General features: G+C 39.9%; 1 protein-coding gene across 3 annotated transcripts in view; it reads right to left on the reverse strand.

The window, feature by feature from the left end:
* The window catches only part of DGKE (diacylglycerol kinase epsilon), a 29,756-nt gene extending 10,893 nt beyond the window's left edge, over positions 1-18,863 (reverse strand). For 2 of the 3 annotated variants that reach the window (XM_081582645.1, XM_081582646.1), the window contains exons 1-8: positions 18,678-18,863; positions 17,766-18,238; positions 9,870-10,029; positions 7,859-7,978; positions 5,582-5,725; positions 5,185-5,342; positions 4,754-4,805; positions 606-719 (exon numbers count right to left, since the gene is read on the reverse strand). In XM_081582645.1, the coding sequence (XP_081438771.1) occupies positions 606-719; positions 4,754-4,805; positions 5,185-5,342; positions 5,582-5,725; positions 7,859-7,978; positions 9,870-10,029; positions 17,766-18,220 (1,203 nt within the window). In that variant the 5' untranslated portion in view covers positions 18,221-18,238; positions 18,678-18,863. The remainder of the gene's footprint in view (positions 1-605; positions 720-4,753; positions 4,806-5,184; positions 5,343-5,581; positions 5,726-7,858; positions 7,979-9,869; positions 10,030-17,765; positions 18,239-18,677) is intronic. The other variant, XM_081582647.1, reaches the window with a different exon arrangement.
* Positions 18,864-19,243: the final 380 nt, after the last annotated feature.

The following is a 19,243-nucleotide window of genomic DNA, read 5'->3' on the forward strand; positions in this document are numbered from 1 at the left end:
ATTTTCCAGGCAAGAGTACTGGAGTGGGGTGCCATTGCCTTCTCCCTTGCAAAACGGAACCAGCATCTATTTGTCACATCCTGTTGCTAAATCATGAAAAGTCATTAAAAAAATTTCCAAGACAAAAGTTCCACCAAAGGAATCAACTGTACTAGAAACCAGAGATGATCTCAGTTAAAACTGTGGTAAACAAACTGCTCCTTTTCTTACCTCATTTGCCTTTTAGAGTTTTTTCAGGCCTATGGAATCTATTTTTCCACTAATGACTTCATAAAAAATTTATCCTGCCTAAATTTACTTCCAATTCTAGTTGTCATTAAAATAAGATAAGTTATCACATATTCCATTTAGTAGGCATCTAAGCAAAATATGCTCTAAAACATTGCAACACCTCTGAATTAAAAAACTTTGTCATGGTTATAAAATACTTTAATAAAATACATTTAAGGATCTAATTTGACAGTCTTACACAAAATGGAGCAGGCAAATGTTTCCGTAAGTTAGTTCTATCTCAGTCTAGTTGAAAGAGTGCTAGGTATAATTGAACTATTGATTTTTACTGTACCTTAGGTGATAAGCAGGAAATGTTATTTTATCCAACACACCTTATTAAGAATTCTGCTAGAAAACAGAGATGGGGCCTTCTCACGATGAGCGTGAAAATTGAGGGCCATGAGAGCATCAGGTCCAATGGAAAAATAGTTGTTCATTGTGAATTCCTGTGGAAAAGGGGAAACAACAGATTATGCTTCCATCCAGGCCTGTGTCATTGAATAAATGTATAAATCTTAGTCTTTATGGTCTTTATGAAAATTGAGCATTTACTTTTAGCATAAGCTATTTTATGCTATCCAGTGACATCTCCAGAGATAAAGCTGCAGTTTAAAGGCTGATTTCTTACGACAAAATTTCACTTTCCATTTCTGGTTAATATGCTACATCTAAACAGCTCTACTCTACACCCAGGCTTTCCAATCCTGTGTTCTCATTATATTTGCTTGTTACTTGCAGCCCTTCTCAGGTTCGCAGCTTTTTCAGTCTCCGTGAGGCTATTGGTCCTTGCTCAGTTTATCTTACTTCCCAATCCAGCCTGGGTTCCTCAACCGAGCTGCACTTGGTCTTCTCCCTGAGCAAGAGCTTGCATTTCTGACTTCTTGTTCAGTGGGTCACAGACTAAAGGTTGACATGCCCCGAAGATTAACACATTTTCTTCCTATTGAAACCTGAAACCCTATTTTTCTTATTTTGGTTAATGTCATTTTCACACATCCTCTCATAAAAACTAGAAATCTTGTACTAAAGTTTTTTTCCCACTTCCCCTAATAGCAGTGAGTTGCCTAGTCTTGATCAATACTACTTCTAAAATGTCTCTGAACAGGAAAAGTGCTGAGTCATGGTGAGGAAGTCCATAGTCCTCCTCCTAAGATCCCCTTTGTTTGGTCATAGTGCAGGTTTCTTAGCTATTTTCACCTTATCTCTGGTATTTTTTCTTTTTATTTATTATTTTCTTTTCTTGTTTTTATATATTATTAATTTTAAATTGGGGTTTAGCTGTTTTACAATGTTATATTAGTTTCCGCTGTACAACCAACTATATGTATACACACATCCCCTCTCTCGGACATTTCTCCCCACTGCCACTCCCCCATCCCGCCCATCTACGTCACCACAGAGCACCAAACTGAGCTCCCTGTGTTAAACAGAAGCTTCCCGCTAGCTAGCTATTTTACACATGGTAGTGTGTATATATGTCAATGCTAATCTCTCAATTCATCCCACCCTCTCCTTCCCTTGTTGTGTCCACAAGTCCATTCTCTACGTCTGTATCTCTACTCCTGACTTGCAAATCAGGATTTGCAAGGTTCATCAGTACCATTTTTCTAGATTCTACATATATGCATTAATATACAATATTCGTTTTTCTCTCCTTGACTTACTTCACTATGTATGACAGACTCTAGGGCCATTCACATCTCTCCAGATGACCCAATATCATTCCTTTTTATGGCTGAGTATAGAAAGAGTGCCTGAAGAACTATGGATGGAGGTTCGTAACATTGTACAGGAGGTGGTGATCAAAACCATCCCAAGAAGAAGAAATGCAAAAAGGTGAAATGGCATTTTTATCTCCTCTGAGGAGGCCTTGCAAATAGCTGGAAAAATCAGAGAAGTGGAAGGCAAAAGAGAAAAGGAAAAATATACCCATCTGAATGCAGATTTCAAGGAGAGATAAGAAAGCCTTCCTAAGTGATCAATGCAAAGAAATAGAGGAAAACAATAGAATGAGAAAGACTAGAGATCTCTTCAAGAAATTAGAGATATCAAAGGAACATTTCATGCAAAGATGGGCACAATAAAGGACAGAAAAGGTATGGACCTAATAGAAGAAGATATTAAGAAGAGGTGGCAAGAATACACAGAAGAACTATACAAAAACGATCTTCACGACCCAGATAACCATGATGGTGTGATCACTTACCTAGAGCCAGACATCCTGGGATGTGAAGTCAAGTGGGCCTTAGGAAGTATCACTACGAACAAAGCTAGTGGAAATGATGGAATTCCAGCTAAACTATTTCAAATCCTAAAATATGATGCTGTGAAAGTGCTGCACTCAATATGCCAGCAAATTTGGAAAACTCAGCAGTTGCCACAGGACTGGAAAAGGTTTGTTTTCATTCCAATTCCAAAGAATGGTAATGCCAAAGAATGTTCAAACTACTACACAGTTGTACTCATATCACACACTAGCAAAGTAATGCTTAAAATTCTCCAAGTGAGGCTTCAACAGTATGTGAACCATGAACTTCCAGATGTTCAACCTGGATTTAGAAAAGGCAGAAGAACCAGCATCCAACATCCATTGGATCATAGAAAAAGAAAGAGAATTCCAGAAAAACATCTACTTCTGCTTCACTGACTAAGCTAAAGCCTTTAACTGTGTGGATCACAACAAACTGTGGAAAATTCTGAAAGAGATGGGAATACCAGACCGTCTTATCTGCCACCTGAGAAATCTGTATGCAGGTCAAGAAGCAAGAGTTAGAACTGGACATGGAACAAGAGACTGGTTCAAAATTTGGAAAGGTGTACGTCAAGGCTGTATACTGTCACCCTGTTTATTTAACTTATATGCAGAGCACATCATGCAAAATGCCAAATTGGATGAAGCACAAACTGGAATCAAGATTCCTGGGAGAAACATCAATAACCTCATATATGCAGATGACATCATTCTAATGGCAGAAAGCAAAGAGCAACTACAGAGCCTCTTGATGAAGGTGAAAGAAGAGTGAAAATGTTGGCTTAAAACTCAACATTCAGAAAACTAAGATCATGGCATCTGGTCCCATTACCTCATGGCAAATAGATGGGGAAACATGGAAACAGTGACAGACTTTATTTTTGTGGTCTCCCAAGTCACTGCAGATGGTGACTGCAGCCATGAAATTCAAAGATGCTTGCTCCTTGGAAGAAAAGCGATGACCAACCTAGATAGCATATTAAAAAGCAGAGACATTACTTTGCTGACAAAGGTCTGTATAGTCAAAGCTATGGTTTTTTCAGCAATCATGTATGGATGTGAGAGTTGGACCATAAAGAAAGCTGAGCACCAAAGAATTGATGCTTTTGAACTGTGGTGTTGGAGAAGACTCTTGAGAGTCCCTTGGACTGCAAGGAGATCAAAGCAGTCAATCCTAAAGGAAATCAGTCCTGAAGATTCATTGGAAGGACTGATGCTGAAGCTGAAGCTCCAATCCTCTGGCCACCTGATGTGAAGAACTGACTCACTGGAAAAGACCCTGATGCTGGGAAAGATTGAAGGTGGGAGAAGGGGACGACACAGGATGAGATGGTTGGATGGCATCACCAACTGTATGGACATGAGTTTCAGTAAGCTCTGGGAGTTGGTGATGAACAGGTAAACATGGTGTACTGCAGTCCATGGGGTCACAGAGTTGGACACGACTGAGCGACTAAACTAATGTTCCACTGTACATATTTATATCTTTTTTATCTATGCATCTGTCGCTGGACATTTAGGTTGCTTTCATGTCAACAGTGCTGTAATGAACACTGGCATGTATCTTTTCTAATACAGATGGCCAAGAGGCACATGAAAAGATGCTTAACATCACTAATTATTAGAGAAATGCAGACCAAAACTACAATGAGGTATCATCTACTGGTAAGAATGACCATCATCATAAAATCTACAAACAATAAATGCTGGAGAGGGTGTGGAGAAAAGGGAACCCTCTTGCACTGTTGGTAGGAATGTAAACTGATAAAGCCACTATGGATAACAGTATGGAAGTTCCTTAAAAAACTAAGAACAAAATTACCATATGGTCCAGCAATCCCACTGCTGGGTATATACTCTGAGAAAACCATAATCCAATGTATCTTTTAAAAATACGGATCTGCTCTCTCTGTGCCATCTCTGTATTGTCTGCTATTTACTGACCATGATGTGCACCCTCCAGTCTCTAGTTCCTCTACCTGGGGAGTCTTTCGTTTCTTTCTCTGTTGATCTAAATTGTATTTACATTTTAAGGACCAACTCCCATGTCACTTCCCTGAAATCTTTCCCGCCTGATCTACCAGGGCAGAAGCAGGCACACCTGCAGCCTGCTGCATAACCAGCTCCCCAGAGATAAGCACCTGTTGCTGTGTCCCACTACACTGCCACAGTGGAAGCACTCCACCATGTCTGTTGACACCACCAGCAACTGCAGCCCTAAAAACATACCTTGGGTTTTCTTAAGTTGTAGTATCCTTTATTTGTTACTTGAACTTTCCATCTAAAGAACAAAAGTTAAAAAAAATCAGTAATTACTAACAAATTAATTGTCAGTTAATTATAATTACTACCAATCAACTCTGGATGCCTGGTAGCTAAGGTTCTTCTATTAAAATAGCATTTGGGCAATAAGTACATTTAAATGACTATGTAAATCTTGAGAGGAGTACTCAGCCTAACTTATGACCTAACTTATGATTTACATAACAACACAATATATAGCAACAAGATAAAACACCAGTGTCCATACATAGGTACAACTGACATAGTCTTTTACATTTAAACTACATTTAACTTTATACCTACACAAGTCTTCATTTATAATTCAAGTAATAGTCCCAAAGCTCAAGATATCATTTTTGAGGGTAAGTATAACTTACCTATCTAGTTTAATTCCATCTGCTTCCATCACGTTTCTTAAGACTTGTGCAACTGGGATTTCTCCTGCATAACCTGTACCCCACCCCAAGGTATTGGATAGATCATTGCCTGTTCCCAGAGGCAAGACTGCAACTTGCGGAATGTATTTCTCTTGTCCCTACAATACAGAAGATTATTTTAGATTTTTCTCTTCAGACTATTTGGAGGGTAATAATATTTGGTAAAATTTAAAGCCCAAAGCAATAAAGATACAAATAATAACTGCTCAATCACAATATTCAAAGTTGGCAAGGTCTTCTAGTATTCACCTGCATAATAAAAAATATAACCACAAATACCGTGTAACTTTCTCGGAAGTGCTTCTGTGAGAGGCAAGGAGGTCTTAAGGATGGATACCTTAATCTTCATTTCGTCAAGGGCATCCAGGACCCAGCCAACAGTCCCATCCCCTCCACAGACAAGCACTCGAGCTGAGCCACAGGGAAGAAGAGTACAAAGTTGTAGGGCTTTGACGGGGGGAGTTTTAGTAACATCAAAAACCTGTATGTGAAAGAAAAGGAAAAAATTATTTTACCCAACACTGTCACCTACCTGTGAGGATAATTTCCCTCTAGATGAGGACCTAGATGTGCTTAAATAACAATGCTTGCATTTATCTTTATGCCGGGCAGTATACCAGACTATAGTTGCTGTGGCTCATCCTGAGTGAAGTGAGTGAAGTCGCTCAGTCGTGTCTGACTCTTTGCGACCCCATGGACTATACAGTCCATGGAATTCTCCAGGCTAGAATACTGGAGTGGGTAGCCTTTCCCTTCCCCAGGGGATCTTCCCAACCCAGGGATCGAACCCAGGTCTCCCATATGGCAGGGGGATTCTTGACCAGCTGAGCCACAAGGGAAGCCCTGATGCTGCCCCTAAAAAGCACGAGTAAACAGCATTCTACTGGAAATGGAGACACAGGAAGATTAAATGACTTGCCCATGAGTCCTCTGATAATTAAGTGCTGACATAGAAATCAAATCCTATATTCTATCCACTATACAATACTGCCACCTTTATGTTCACATAAAACCAGGCTGTGCTAAGTTCACCTTTAACTAGTGCTTCCTATTCTATATGGGATTTAAAAAATCCATTACTAGTGCAAGTTAGTACACATTTCTGGAAAACAATTTTGCAATATGAATAAAATGACAATAAAGATGAAAGGATCCATGATACCTATAATTCTATAAATGACCTAGGAAAATATTTCAAAAGATGAAAAAACTGTGTATAAAGATATTCAGTGTAGCATTATTTATAATCATACAACTGTAGAGACAAACTCAACTTCCAACAGCAGGAAACTATATAAATATGGATATATCCACTTGATGATTTCTTAGTCATCGCATATATAATTATGAGGACTAGGCTGCAACATGGGAGAATATACTTTTAGGTAAAGAAAACAGAATGCAAACTTAGATTACTTTTAAAGAAATGCCAACATATAAATGCATGCACAATTCATGGAAAGAACATGGACAAATGAAAACAACGAGTGTATTTGTGTAGAGATATGGCAGGTGATTTTCTCTTTTTATTTTTAAATTTTATTTATTTTGGCTTTGCTGCGAGGCTTGTGGGATCTTAGGTCCCCAACCAGGGACTGAACCCCAGGCCACGGCAGTGAAAGTGACAAGTCCTAACCACTGAACTCCCAGGGAACTTCCCCTTCTATTTCCTTTTAAAATTATTTTTATATTTCCTTAAGTTGTGTAATGTTGAGAGGGAAAATTACAAATTGGGAAGAATGATTGCTGCACAATGGGTTGTTTGGTTTTTCCAAGTAGAAGCTGCTAGCATGTCACCTCAGTCTCAATGGTGTGAACCTTTTATTCTTACTTTTAAAATTGAGGTATAACTTACATATAATGAAATTCACTGATTTAAAGTGAACAATTAAATGACTTTTAGGAAGCTTAGTGAGCTGTGCATTATTCAGTTTAGAACATTTTCGCTGCTCCAATAAGATTTCCCAATGTCCATGTGCAGTCACCCCTAATTTCCAGCCCTAGTCTTAGGCAATCACTGATTTACTCTCTGGTTCTATAGATTTACCCTTTCTGAACAGATCATATAAAAGGAATCATACAATACTGATCCCCTGCATTGTGCTTCTTTCACTCAGCATGTTTTTGAGGTTCATTTAATTTGTAGTATGTATGTACTAGAATTCCTTTTTATCACTGAATATTCCATTCGTATGGGTACGTCACATTTTGTTTTATCCAGCCACTGACTGACGGGCAATAGTGTATTTTCACTTTTGGGCTATCATGAAAAATGCTGCTATGAACATTTGCATAAAAGTATTTGTGGGATATATGTATTCGTTTCTGTTGGGTAGATTCCTAGAAGTGCTATGCGGTATGGGAAATTTAAGTTTGAATTTTTAAGAAACTGTCCAAGTATTTGCTAAAGTTGCTGCACCATTTACATCCCCACTATGAGAATCTCTCTTTCTCCACAAATTCAGATGGCTCAATACTATTCTCATAATTATTATTCTTCCCTGTAACTAGGTGATTACTGGCTTAAAGCATTAACCACCATTACAATTGAGGGAAAATGCAAAACTAAAAATGAAAAGATTACTACAGAAAGAAAGGTCTCCTCTTTGGTTACCTGGACGGGATTTAGGAGGATCCTAAATTCTCCCAGCAATCCTTCTCCCATGTTAGTTCCACTACGAGAGTTGGCCAGAATTATTAATGGAGTCCATTGCTTTCCAAGTTTAGAGTCTAGCTAAAAAAATTAATGTGAGTTAAAACACATTAATATCTCAAAGACAATGAGTAGTTTTTCATTTCTTATTAACAACAGTGCTGTAAATCTGCTGAGAGAAAAATCAACTACCCCAATCAGTACAATATAAAATTCAAAGAATTCTAAGAATGGAAAAAGACGAATTTAATTTCTGCTTATTAATGTAAATCTCTTCTACATTATTCTAGATAAGTTATCCAGTATATACTTGGGTACTCATGTAAGACGGAGAAGGCAATGGCACCCCACTCCGGTACTCTTGCCTGGAAACTCCCATGGACGGAGGAGCCTGGTGGGCTACAGTCCATGGGGTCGCTAAGAGTCGGATGACTGAGCGACTTCACTTTCCCTTTTCCCTTTCATGCACTGGAGAAGAAAACGGCAACCCACTCCAGTGTTCTTGCCTGGAGAATCCCAGGGACGGCAGAGCCTGGTGGGCTGCCGTCTATGGGGTCGCACAGAGTCGGACACGACTGAAGCGACTTAGCAGCAGCACTCATGTAAGAAGGAATTCAGTTAACAAGGAATTCCACTGCTAAATCAAATTACTAGAAAGTTTTGACTTAAATTGAGTTAAAAATCTGTCTTTCAGTAACTTTCTACTTTTGATTCCTGAAGTAAGGAATAATCTCATTTGTTCTTCCATATAACTGTTGTGTTCAATCACCTGAAGTACTATATCATTTATTAGTCTTGCCTCCCAGGCAACATATTTCAGCCCTTCATAGAAGGGACATTGATCTTCTCTGTTCTCTTAACCCTGACTGTGCTTTTCTGGATGTACTCTAATTTTCAAGCTTTTTAATTTTTTGAATGGTGTATTCAGAAATATATTCAAGAATCCAGATTTGTACAAAGCACTAAGTTAAATTAAATTCATGTTTCTCTAATCTAACCACTTCTTTCCTCTCCCCTTCTCCTTGTGGGTATAAACATTAATGAAGATGTTCCCTGGTTTTCCTTAGTGATCCTTATCTCCTATGATGTCAGACTGAATTCAGATACCTAAGGGGTTGTGCATTTTTTAAAAAAAGTATCACAATAACATTAAACATAATGTTTTAAAATTTTAAAATGTCTATTTTGGACTTCCCTGATGGCAGTGTTCACTATTACTTGTGGGAGGATCTAATGTGCAACGTAAATTCTTATTGCCAGGCACCCTATATGAGGTTCCAAAGGAAAACATTTTTTAGAACAACGTGTGAGGAAAATCTCTGTTTTCTTTTTACTGACAATAATCATGAGTCCCAAACCTGGCTGTTTATCAGAGTTATCTGAAAACTTAAAACAAATACAGATTCCTGGGACTTATGGCTACCTGCTCCAGTATTCTTCCCTGGAAAATCCCATGGATAGAGGAGCCTGGAGGGCTCCTGGAAGGCTGTAGGGCTACAGTCCATAGAGTCACAAAGAGCTGGGCACCACTGAGCAACTAACACTTTCACTTTCACAATATGGTGGTGGTGGTTTAGTCACTAAGTTGTGCCCGACTCTTGCGACCCCATGTACTGTAGCCCGCCAGGCTCCTCTGTCCATGGGATTCTCCACGCAAGAATACTGGAGTGGGTTGCCATTTCCTTCTCCAGGGGATCTTTCTGATCTGGAAATCGAAGCCAGGTCTCCTGCACTATAGGCAGATTCTTTACCAACTGAGGTACGAGGGAAGCCCAAAATATAACACATCCCAATTTCTCTTTGGACCTGAAAGAACTCAAGTGCCAAAGTTGATGGCACATCTTTAGGAAGTAGGTAGGGTATTATGGCTTACCATAATGATTCTTCGCACACATACAGTTCTAAGTGTTTTACACTGACTTAAATAACTTTGTGGAAATCAATTATATAAAGAAAAATAAACTCTGATTACCATTGCATAATCTGTTTTTTTGTCTTTACGCATATGATTAATGGAGGTTAAATAACTTGGTGGAATGATGAGGTTTTTGAATTCTCCAAAATCACACTTTTCATTCCTTAAGCTATTTTTCATACACTCATCATGTACTGTTTTCTGACACCAAACACACCTGAGGGAAGGAAAAAAAAACAGATAATAATTAACTGGAAACCATAATCTTACTCATCTGCAAACCAATCATTTTTGTCAAAAAAACAAATTGTAATCTCATCACCAATGAAAAAAATCTGGCAAATAAATATTTATAACTGCTTTCTACACAGTGAAAATAGAGCAATAAACTTTGAATAAACTTGTTTAACAGTAGTTCTTAAAGTGTGGTCTGGGGAAGATCCTTTCAGGGTGTCTCTGAGGTTGAAACCATTTTAATAGTAATATAAGATGTTATTTCACCTTCATTTCTATCAAAAGCATATAGTAGAATTTTCTGAAAGCTTTATGATGTGTGCCAAATCAACGGACTGAATGCAGAAAGAGATACAAGCCTCTAGCTGACTGCCACACCAAAGAAATGTACCAAAAATATAAAACGATGCAACTTTCCCCTATTTTCACAAATTATTTTGTTACCAGTATTATTTTTCAAGTGAATATTTTAACCGTTTCTCAGTTTTAATTTATAATGTGGTAAATATCAGTAGATGTAATCCACATGAGCAAAGCTGGTCTAGAACAATGCTTCTGTGTACTATGTATTTGGGCTTTGGCTGGAAAAGGATCGTTAGGCCTAAAGGCCTGCAGCTTAAACACCCCACTGGCCCCAGTACTTGAAGAGTTCCTCAAGGTCCAGTCGGAAAACCTCATGATTTATAACCATCTGTGAGCACTTCAGCAAAGATAGCAAAACAGTCAATTTCTTATTGGCAGTTAATATGAAACTAATCTATACGTTTACATCTAAATTACAGGCAGAGACATTTATGTTCAATTTGTCTCTGTGTTTAAATCATATATGAAACGAGAAGAGAATAGTGCTGGCAAAGGTCTTAGGTTTCTATTATTAATCTGCTAAGTATTTAATCCACTCATGGATAAGGCAGATCTGACTGTACAGACAGGAGCAGACCAACAGAAAACAATGGCTATAATAAATTTAAAAAAAAAAAGAGGATACAAACTCTTTCACCCCAAGGTCAACTCTCTTGGACTTCTATTTTAAGGTTGTTTTTTTCCGGCTGGATGTTCAGTTTTGTCACGTAATTACTGCTATTAACTCAAGAATCCTAATTACTGCTGAAATTATAATTACCTGCATGATCTATTAAAGGGAAAATGTAAAATAAATTGCATGATAGACTTTGTTAACACTTGCTTTCAACCTAAGCTTGAGAAATTACAATTGATTGCTTATGTAGCCAAAGTATGTTACCTCCACATACTGCTCTACTATACACTTTAAACTAGTGTATTGTTATTGAAAATAATCTGAAAGGAAACCCCACTGAATTATTTCACAACCGTTTCCTCTGGGAAAAAAAGTGGGACTGAGGGATGAGAAGAACACTCACTTTTTACTCTACGTTCTTTTGTATTGTTTGAGTTTATAAACATCAGTATATATTCATAAACTACTTGAATAAATTTTTAAAAGTATATTTTAGGTGATATTGGCTTGAAAGTGAAAGTGTTAGTCGCTCAGTCGTTTCTGACACTTTGCGACCCCATGATCTGTAGCCTGCCAGATTCCTCTGTCCATGGAATTCTCCAGGCAAGAATACTCTAGTTGGTAGCCATTCCCTTCTCCAGGGGATCTTCCTGACCCAGGGACTGAACCCACGTCTCCTGCATTGCAGGTGGATTCTATACCGCTGAGCCACTGGGAAGCTCAAATTAAACTAGTAATCTGCAACAAAGCACAAACTAAATCAAGGAATAATTCACCATATCAGTGGAGGATTTTTGATTTTAAGAAGATTTATCAATTTTGAAGACAGAATAAAATTTGCTGGTATGGGAGGCACTGCATGCAAGTGTGTATTGCAGAATCTAGATCTTCCCAACCCAGCAATTAAATCCAGGTCTCCTGCATTGCAGGCAGATTCTTTCCTGTCTGAGCCACCAGGGAAGCCTGTTATGTTTGAGAATTTAGAAAATATAGAAAGACATAAAAGTCATCTAGAGATAGTTACTCTTAACTTTTTGATATATTTAATCTCAGTTTTATAGTCCTCATATATTTATTTTTCATATTAGGGGTAACAACGTATATATGTCTGGAGGTACTTTTCCTCAGAAATTGTATCATGAATTCTGTCCCATGCCATTAAGTATTTTTTTTTAAAAAAAAACATGGCTTGTAAAGATGTATAGTATCACATCACATGGACATAACATAATTCATTTAATCCTCCCCCTCTAAAAAATTTAGATAGTTTTTCTAAGTATAAATAATATGATGCACAACCTTAAACATAAATGAGATTACTTCCCTGGAATCTTTAGAAGTCAAATTACTGAATCAAAGGGCATGCGTTTTCCTAAGTTTCTTGAGATGTCTGTCCAGAATACCAGCACACAAAGGTGTCCATCATATTTAATACTTGCTCAACACTTTTCCTTGATAATTTGATGAGTGGAAAAGTACTTTGTTGTTTTAATTTGGATATCTTTGATCACTAGGTGAAGCTGAATATTTTTCTGCCTTCTTTTGTGAACTGATTCATAGCCTATCTTTTACTAGGTTTTAATAACTGCACGCACTATTAGTTATGTAGGATATCAACTTCTTTTCTGTCATAGTTCCTGCAAATATTTCAGTTTTCTCTTAAGTTTACTATTTAATGTACTTAAGTTTATTTTTTGCTAGACAGATCTATATTCCCTTTGTGGTTTATTTAAATGCTTTCAAGCTTTGAAGACCTTTACCTTTCCAAATTAGATAAATATTCGCCTATAGCTATTTTCCCCCTCACAATTCAGCTTTAATCCAGTGCTTCTTAACCTTCTAGGGCTACAGATTCCACTGAGAACCTCGTGAAAGTGTCAGGCTTCCTGGAACCTTATCTACAAACTAACAACTCCTGCTTCAATCCATTTAGTTTATTTTGGTATAGAGTGTGATATGAAGAGTTAACTTTTTTCCCCTCAAAGAGCACTTGTCCAAGCATGACTGATAAAGTCATCTTTTCTATCCCATTGATTTGTGACACCTTTATCATTCACTCAATTCTCATAAATTTCAGAAAAGACTCTTTTAACCAAGATGATGGCTATTATCAGCCTTTGCTCTGTAAAAGTAAAGCCAAAATACTCAGTCCTTAGGTAGCACTCTATTTTTCCTGAGAAATACCATAATCAAAATCGAGACCTGTTCTCTTTATATATTTTGTAGTTGGTGTTTTACTTGATCTAGATTTCAAATCTGATAGGAAAATAAGACATTAATAGCAATATTTTGATATTTTAGTTTTAGCAGTCATGTTTTTGAGTGTTTATGATCTTTATTCTTTCCCCAACTCTCTGTTTTGAAAAATTTTAAACCCTTACGAAGAAGTCAAAAGAATAGCAAAATGAATACCTTTAAACCAACCCTTAGCTCTGATTCTTAATTAACATTTTTCTCCCATATTTTCTTTCTTTCTTTCAAAATAAACTCATATTTTGCTGAATCATTTGGAAAGAAAATTGTGGACATTATGAAATTTCACCTTTCAATACTTCAGCAAGTATTTCCAAAAATACAAGGGTAGTCTCCTTGCTTTTTCAAATGTTTTGCATTAGAAATTTTTTTTAACATCAACACAGGTAAGCCTACCACCCATATTCCAGCATTAGTAACTTACTGTAATTACTTTGCTTCATTTCTATCTATCCATTTCATGCGTGCTTAATCACTCAGTCATGCCCGACTCTGCAAACTCACGCACTGTAGCCCGTCAGGCTCCTCTGCCCATGGGATTCTCCAGGCAAGAATACTGGAGTGGGTTGTCATTCCCTTCTCCAGGGAATCTTCCCAACCCAGGGATCAAACCCAGGGTCTCCTGCACTGCAGGCAGATTCTTTACCATCTGAGCTACCTGGGAAGGCTCTTTTTTTTTTTGGTGCACAAAAGTAAATTGCAGACATTAGAATATCTCCTAAATACCTCAGCAAGCAGGCCTATCACTGTTTACAGATTTTTTTCTTTTGATATAAAATTTACATATGATGAAATCTACAAATACGTACATTTTCTGAGTTTTGACAAGTAAATATAATCATGTAACGTATTCTTATGAACACACAGAACATTATCCTATGAGCCATTTTTGTGCAGGAGTATGACTGCTTTATTAAAAAAAAAAGTTCACAAGGGAAAAAAAACACTTGCTGGCAACACTGCTTATTATTTTCTCTACAGTTGCCTGTTAGCAACTTTACCAAAAGGTACCAGCTCTCTTAGTATGCTGGAAGAGGCGACAGAATTATATGTGAAACTAAGATGGTCACCTAAGAAATTCATGTTAGAATGGGGTTCAAACTACAAACATATCTGCCTCCTAATTTTGGGAATAAGTTTTATTGGAATACAGATCCTCATTCATTTATGTACTGTCTCTTGCTAGTTTTGTACTATGACAGATGGTAGAGTGAATTAATTATGACAGGCCATACTCTCTGCAAAGCCTGAAATACTTAGCTTTGGCTCTTTATAGAAAAGGTTTGCCAACCTCTGCTCCAGAAGATAACTTGGTATCTTTCATTGTTTCACATAATTAATGAAATGAATAAACACATACCAATAGAACACAGAATCAAAAAATTAAGATCAAAGCCTAGAGTAAAGTTGCCAATGTTGCCTTCTGAGAGTCAGAAGTTTTGTATTATTAATCACAGGGGGTATGTATGTGGGGTGGGGTGTAGTGAAAAAAAGGATTTAAATAAAAGTGTTTTATAAATACAAATATAATATAAACCAAAAAGTTTTCTTAATAAGAGACAGAACACAGTTTTATTCAATAACGTAATGAATACTTAAAAAAGAGAACCCAACTTCCTATTTTAGTCAGACAAGAGGTTACAAGAAAGAAAAGCAGCGTGGGGCGAGAGATGAGAGGATACTAGGTGCAAACACACTTGGCCATGGGCGGGGTGGAAGCAGGGAAACACAGAAAAGAACGAAGGCTACAGGGAAAATAGGATCCAACACGGATCCAACACAGTGCCTGGCACAAAAGAGATGCTTAATATGTGAAAACTAAACAATAACAATGGGACTAAATTAAAAATCCTTTGTCACTTACTCTGTAGTGTTTAACTGGGTTGCAGGCTTTAAAATCAGTTATCACATGGCCCTTTGAAATTCTATCTAGTTGAATAGTCTTCATGGTTTACTTGAAATCTTGGACTTCCTAAGAATGTGAGGCAGACGTAGAAGGAGCCCTCCCCAGGGCTGGATAACATCCAAAGAGGGACAGTCTGGTCTGTGTTTAAAGGTTATAAATATTTAGTTTCTTTATCTGAAATATCTCATTCCTGCAGAAGGTCACAGCAGACTGTAATCCTACATAAAATGATCAGCTAAAATAAATCAGAGCATTGTAGAATACATACTATTAATACTTCAAGTCACTGCTCTTTTCTTCTGGGAATAATAAACATTTCCTAAATTGTACAGAAACCATTTTTACCACGGGTGAAGGGTTCTAGCATGCTGGGAAGAGACTGCTCAGTAACCTGGGGAACAAGCTAAGGAGGAAAAGGAGGTCTTTAAGGACAGAGGCTCATGTTTAAGAAGTACATAAATACAGCAGTAGTTCTTAAACTTTAGAATCACCTGCAGGGCCTGTTAAAGCAAAGATTATTGGTTCCTAGCCCAAGTTTCTGATTCAGTGGGTCTGGGGTGAGGCTAACATTGCCAGGAAAAATAGAAGATGCTCAGGTAAATCTGAATTGTAGATAAACAACAAATAAATTTTTGGTCTAAGTATGTCTCAAATAACGCCAATATTTTTATTTCATTTTGTGTTAGATCCAAATATCTGGTTTTTATTTTGTGTGCTAATCTAAATCTGTGTTAGAATTTGCATTCTAACAAGTTTCTAAGTGATACTGATGCTGCTAGTCTGGGGACCTTGCTTCGAGAATCACTGATACACAGGATATTATGTCATCATCAAGAAAGAAAAATTAGGGGCAGGGATGAGCAGATTAGGGCAGGATTCCTGGAGGAAAGGGCACGAGATAGTCATTAAGGATGCCAAGAAGCTAGCTAGGAGGAGGATACTTCAGCCTTGAGGAAAAGAAGGATAATATGAAAAGTTGATATTTAAGGGAAACCACAACCAGCCTGATGTTGCTGGTGCATAAAGCTTAATGCAGACAGTGGTAGATAAGACTAAAAGGGCAGGTACAGTCCAGAGAGCACAAGGACCTTATATACCACGTTAAGCACCTGGAGTTTATACTGAAAGACCATCACTGTAAGTGATGGGGGGTTATGGAAGGGTTTTAAACAGAGCAGAGACCCCATCAGATGTGTATTTCTAGAAAGATGACTTAATTGGAGAATCAGAGCACTGTGATTATTTGTTAAGGAGTACATGAAACGCACTTAAGATATTTACAGAAGTCATTTTAATCTAATTCTGCACAGACAAAAAAAAGGGAAGGAAATAAAACAATACTTAATTCATGTCTTCTTTTAAACCACCCAATTCTCTAAGACTAAAGTTTAACTAGGAAGAGAATTATGAAAATTTTTTAAAAAGATACTGGTAACTGAGCTCTCATTGAGGCCAAAAGGACACCTAAATTTGAAAGATATCAAGTAAAAATGGTTATAAAACTGTAGTTGTTGAAAGTATATTTTTAAAGTCTTAATCTGATATGTAAGATGCTTTAAAGTAAGATTTAAAAATAACTGTTAATATAACAGTGCTCATGCTCATTTAAAAAAAAGACTTTTAAAAACAAAATACAAACAAAAAAAGTAACCTGCTATCTCATGCCAGTTTTCTATTTCTGTTCTTAAACATAGTTAGGGACTTTTCAACTTGTCAGAAACAAAATCCAATACAATGAAGATGTCCAGACTTAAGGCAGAGACAAGACTGTAGTGGGGGTTAGAAATTCTGGAGGCCAATTCTATTTTACCACTGAGTAAAATTCTCTATCAAATTCTCTCAAATGTAAAATGAATTAGCACAAATCATCTGCAGAGAAGCATCCCCTTTTATTACCAATGTCTAACAGGAGCAAAGGACAGCTTCACCTCTTTTCAGACAATATTTAAGAACACAAATGTGTATTTAAAAGCTATTAAAACATTCTTGGCTTAATCAAAGTCGCTTGGCTAAGAGGCCAAAGGTCCTGAAAGACTATATATGGGAAAAGGAGTATTCCTTTAAGTATTCTTTTGGAGTGTGCACTATAGCACCAAACCTATATTAAAAAAAGATACCTAAAGTGCTGCCCTGGAATGACACTTGTTTTCATTGTACATTCATAATACAAAACCCAAGATGAATCAATTTTGCAATTTTAGGCAAAAATTAACTGGTCCATACTTCGTTTTTCTTTATGCAAAATGGAGCTAATCGATAATAACAAAAGTTAAAATATAACATACATTAGCCATAAAGTCTGCAGCACTTAACAGATCTCTGGATGAGAGTTAAGAGCCAAGTTTTATCACCCAAAAAGGGCAGGTTGGCTAAGGGGTGTGGGTCAGAAGCACCAACTCGACAAATAACTACTGCAAAGCTGCCTCGTTCTACCATTCCAGGGCTATATATTAACTTGTTTCCTCTAAGCGGGCAGGTGAGGTCTTTTGTGGCGATCAAAGCAGGCTGCTGACGCCCACTCTTTGAAAAGCTTGACTCCCCCCAAGCACTGTGGGGCAATCAGGACCCACCGAAGCCGTACCTGTAATCGCAGAGCTTGGGCTGCTTGCCGCACTGTTGCTTGCAAACCACACAGTAACTGCACAGGGGGACATTTCCCCGGATCCAGTGGTGGGGCATGGCGTCCACGGCCTTGCTGTCACTCTTGAGCATGATCTCCTTGCAGAGGAAGCGCTTGTCGGCCTTCTTGAGGCAGCCCTCGTCCACGCGCAGCCCACAGCAGTCGCAGAAGGCGCCCTGCAGGATGTGCTGCGCGCACACACAGCAGTAGGTGGGCTGGCTGAACAGGTCCGTGTCGCGCCAACCGTGCTTGCTCTTGCGGAAGATGTCCCTGCGGTGCAGCTGCCGGCGCGACCGCTGGACGCTGCACCAGAAGGTGATGAACACGGGCAGCAGCACCGAGCACAGCGTCCACAGGACCAGGTGCCCGTCCGCAAACAGGCTGGCGGGGGCCGCCGGCCGCTCCTGGCCTTCCATCTCCTCCAAGGACGGCGTCTGACAAGGAGAGACGCGGGCGGGTTCCCCACGCGCTCGCTGTCCCCCTGCCACCCCCTCCCTGTCTGTCCAGGTGGCCCCGCTCGCCCCAAGGAGGCAGGCGCGCCCCGCCTTCCCCACGGCCGGACCCTGGAGCCTCGGGGCCGCCGGGCAGCGGATCCGCCTCGCTGAGGGGGAGGTGCCTGGGGCCGTCACGCTCCCCTCCCCCCTCCGTCCTCGCTGGGCCGCGGGGAGGGGAGCGACCCCACTGTGGAGGCCGCTCCCCGCGAAGAAGGCGGCGCGGGGCCCGGGCTTGGGGCACCATGGCGCGCGGGCTGCGCTCGCAGCCGTTAACCCAGGCCCGGCACACGCGCGCCTCTGGGGCTCAGGGCCCCGCGGGCCCGCCCACCGCGCGGCCTCAGCAACAAGGGCGCCCTCCCCGCCCGCGCGCCCGGCCTACCTTGTGTAGGGCTGCGGGCTCGGCTCCGGGGCCCAGGCCTCGGGCCTTGCTGTCGCCCTCTCGCGAGGCCCGCCTGAGGTGCGGACTCCGCCGGAGAGGCCGGCGCCGCCGCGGCAGCGGGTTGTGCAGCGGGGCCTCAGCGAGAGCGCCGGAGGTGTGAGGTGCGCCCGCGAGGCCGCGGGACCTGACGGGGCGGTGCCTGACGGGGCGGGGCTAGGTCGGGAGGCGGGGCTTCGGCTGGAGCGTCCAGGTTGCGAGGAGGTGTGAGGTGAGCCCGCGAGGCCGCGGGAACTGAGAGGGCGGGGCTTCGGTACGGGGAGGGGCCTGGGACGGGGCGGGGCTAGATCTGGGGCGGACCCGTGGGCGTGGCTTGGGAGGACAATGGACAGAGTAACAGTAGAGGGGGCGTTCGAGCCCTCCGAGCCTGGGATCACAGGGAACTCTGGCATGAATGATTTATTTACACAGTATACGTTTTTCTATGACCTGTAGCCTCACCCCTCCTCATTATCAGAAGGAGGTGGAACCTGGCACAGTTTTGAACTTCGGAAAGGGAGAAAACTGGC

The sequence above is a fragment of the Giraffa tippelskirchi genome, chromosome 3, assembly GCF_054371585.1.
Source record: "Giraffa tippelskirchi isolate mGirTip1 chromosome 3, T2T-mGirTip1v1.2.pri, whole genome shotgun sequence".
NCBI classification, from domain to species: domain Eukaryota; kingdom Metazoa; phylum Chordata; class Mammalia; order Artiodactyla; family Giraffidae; genus Giraffa; species Giraffa tippelskirchi.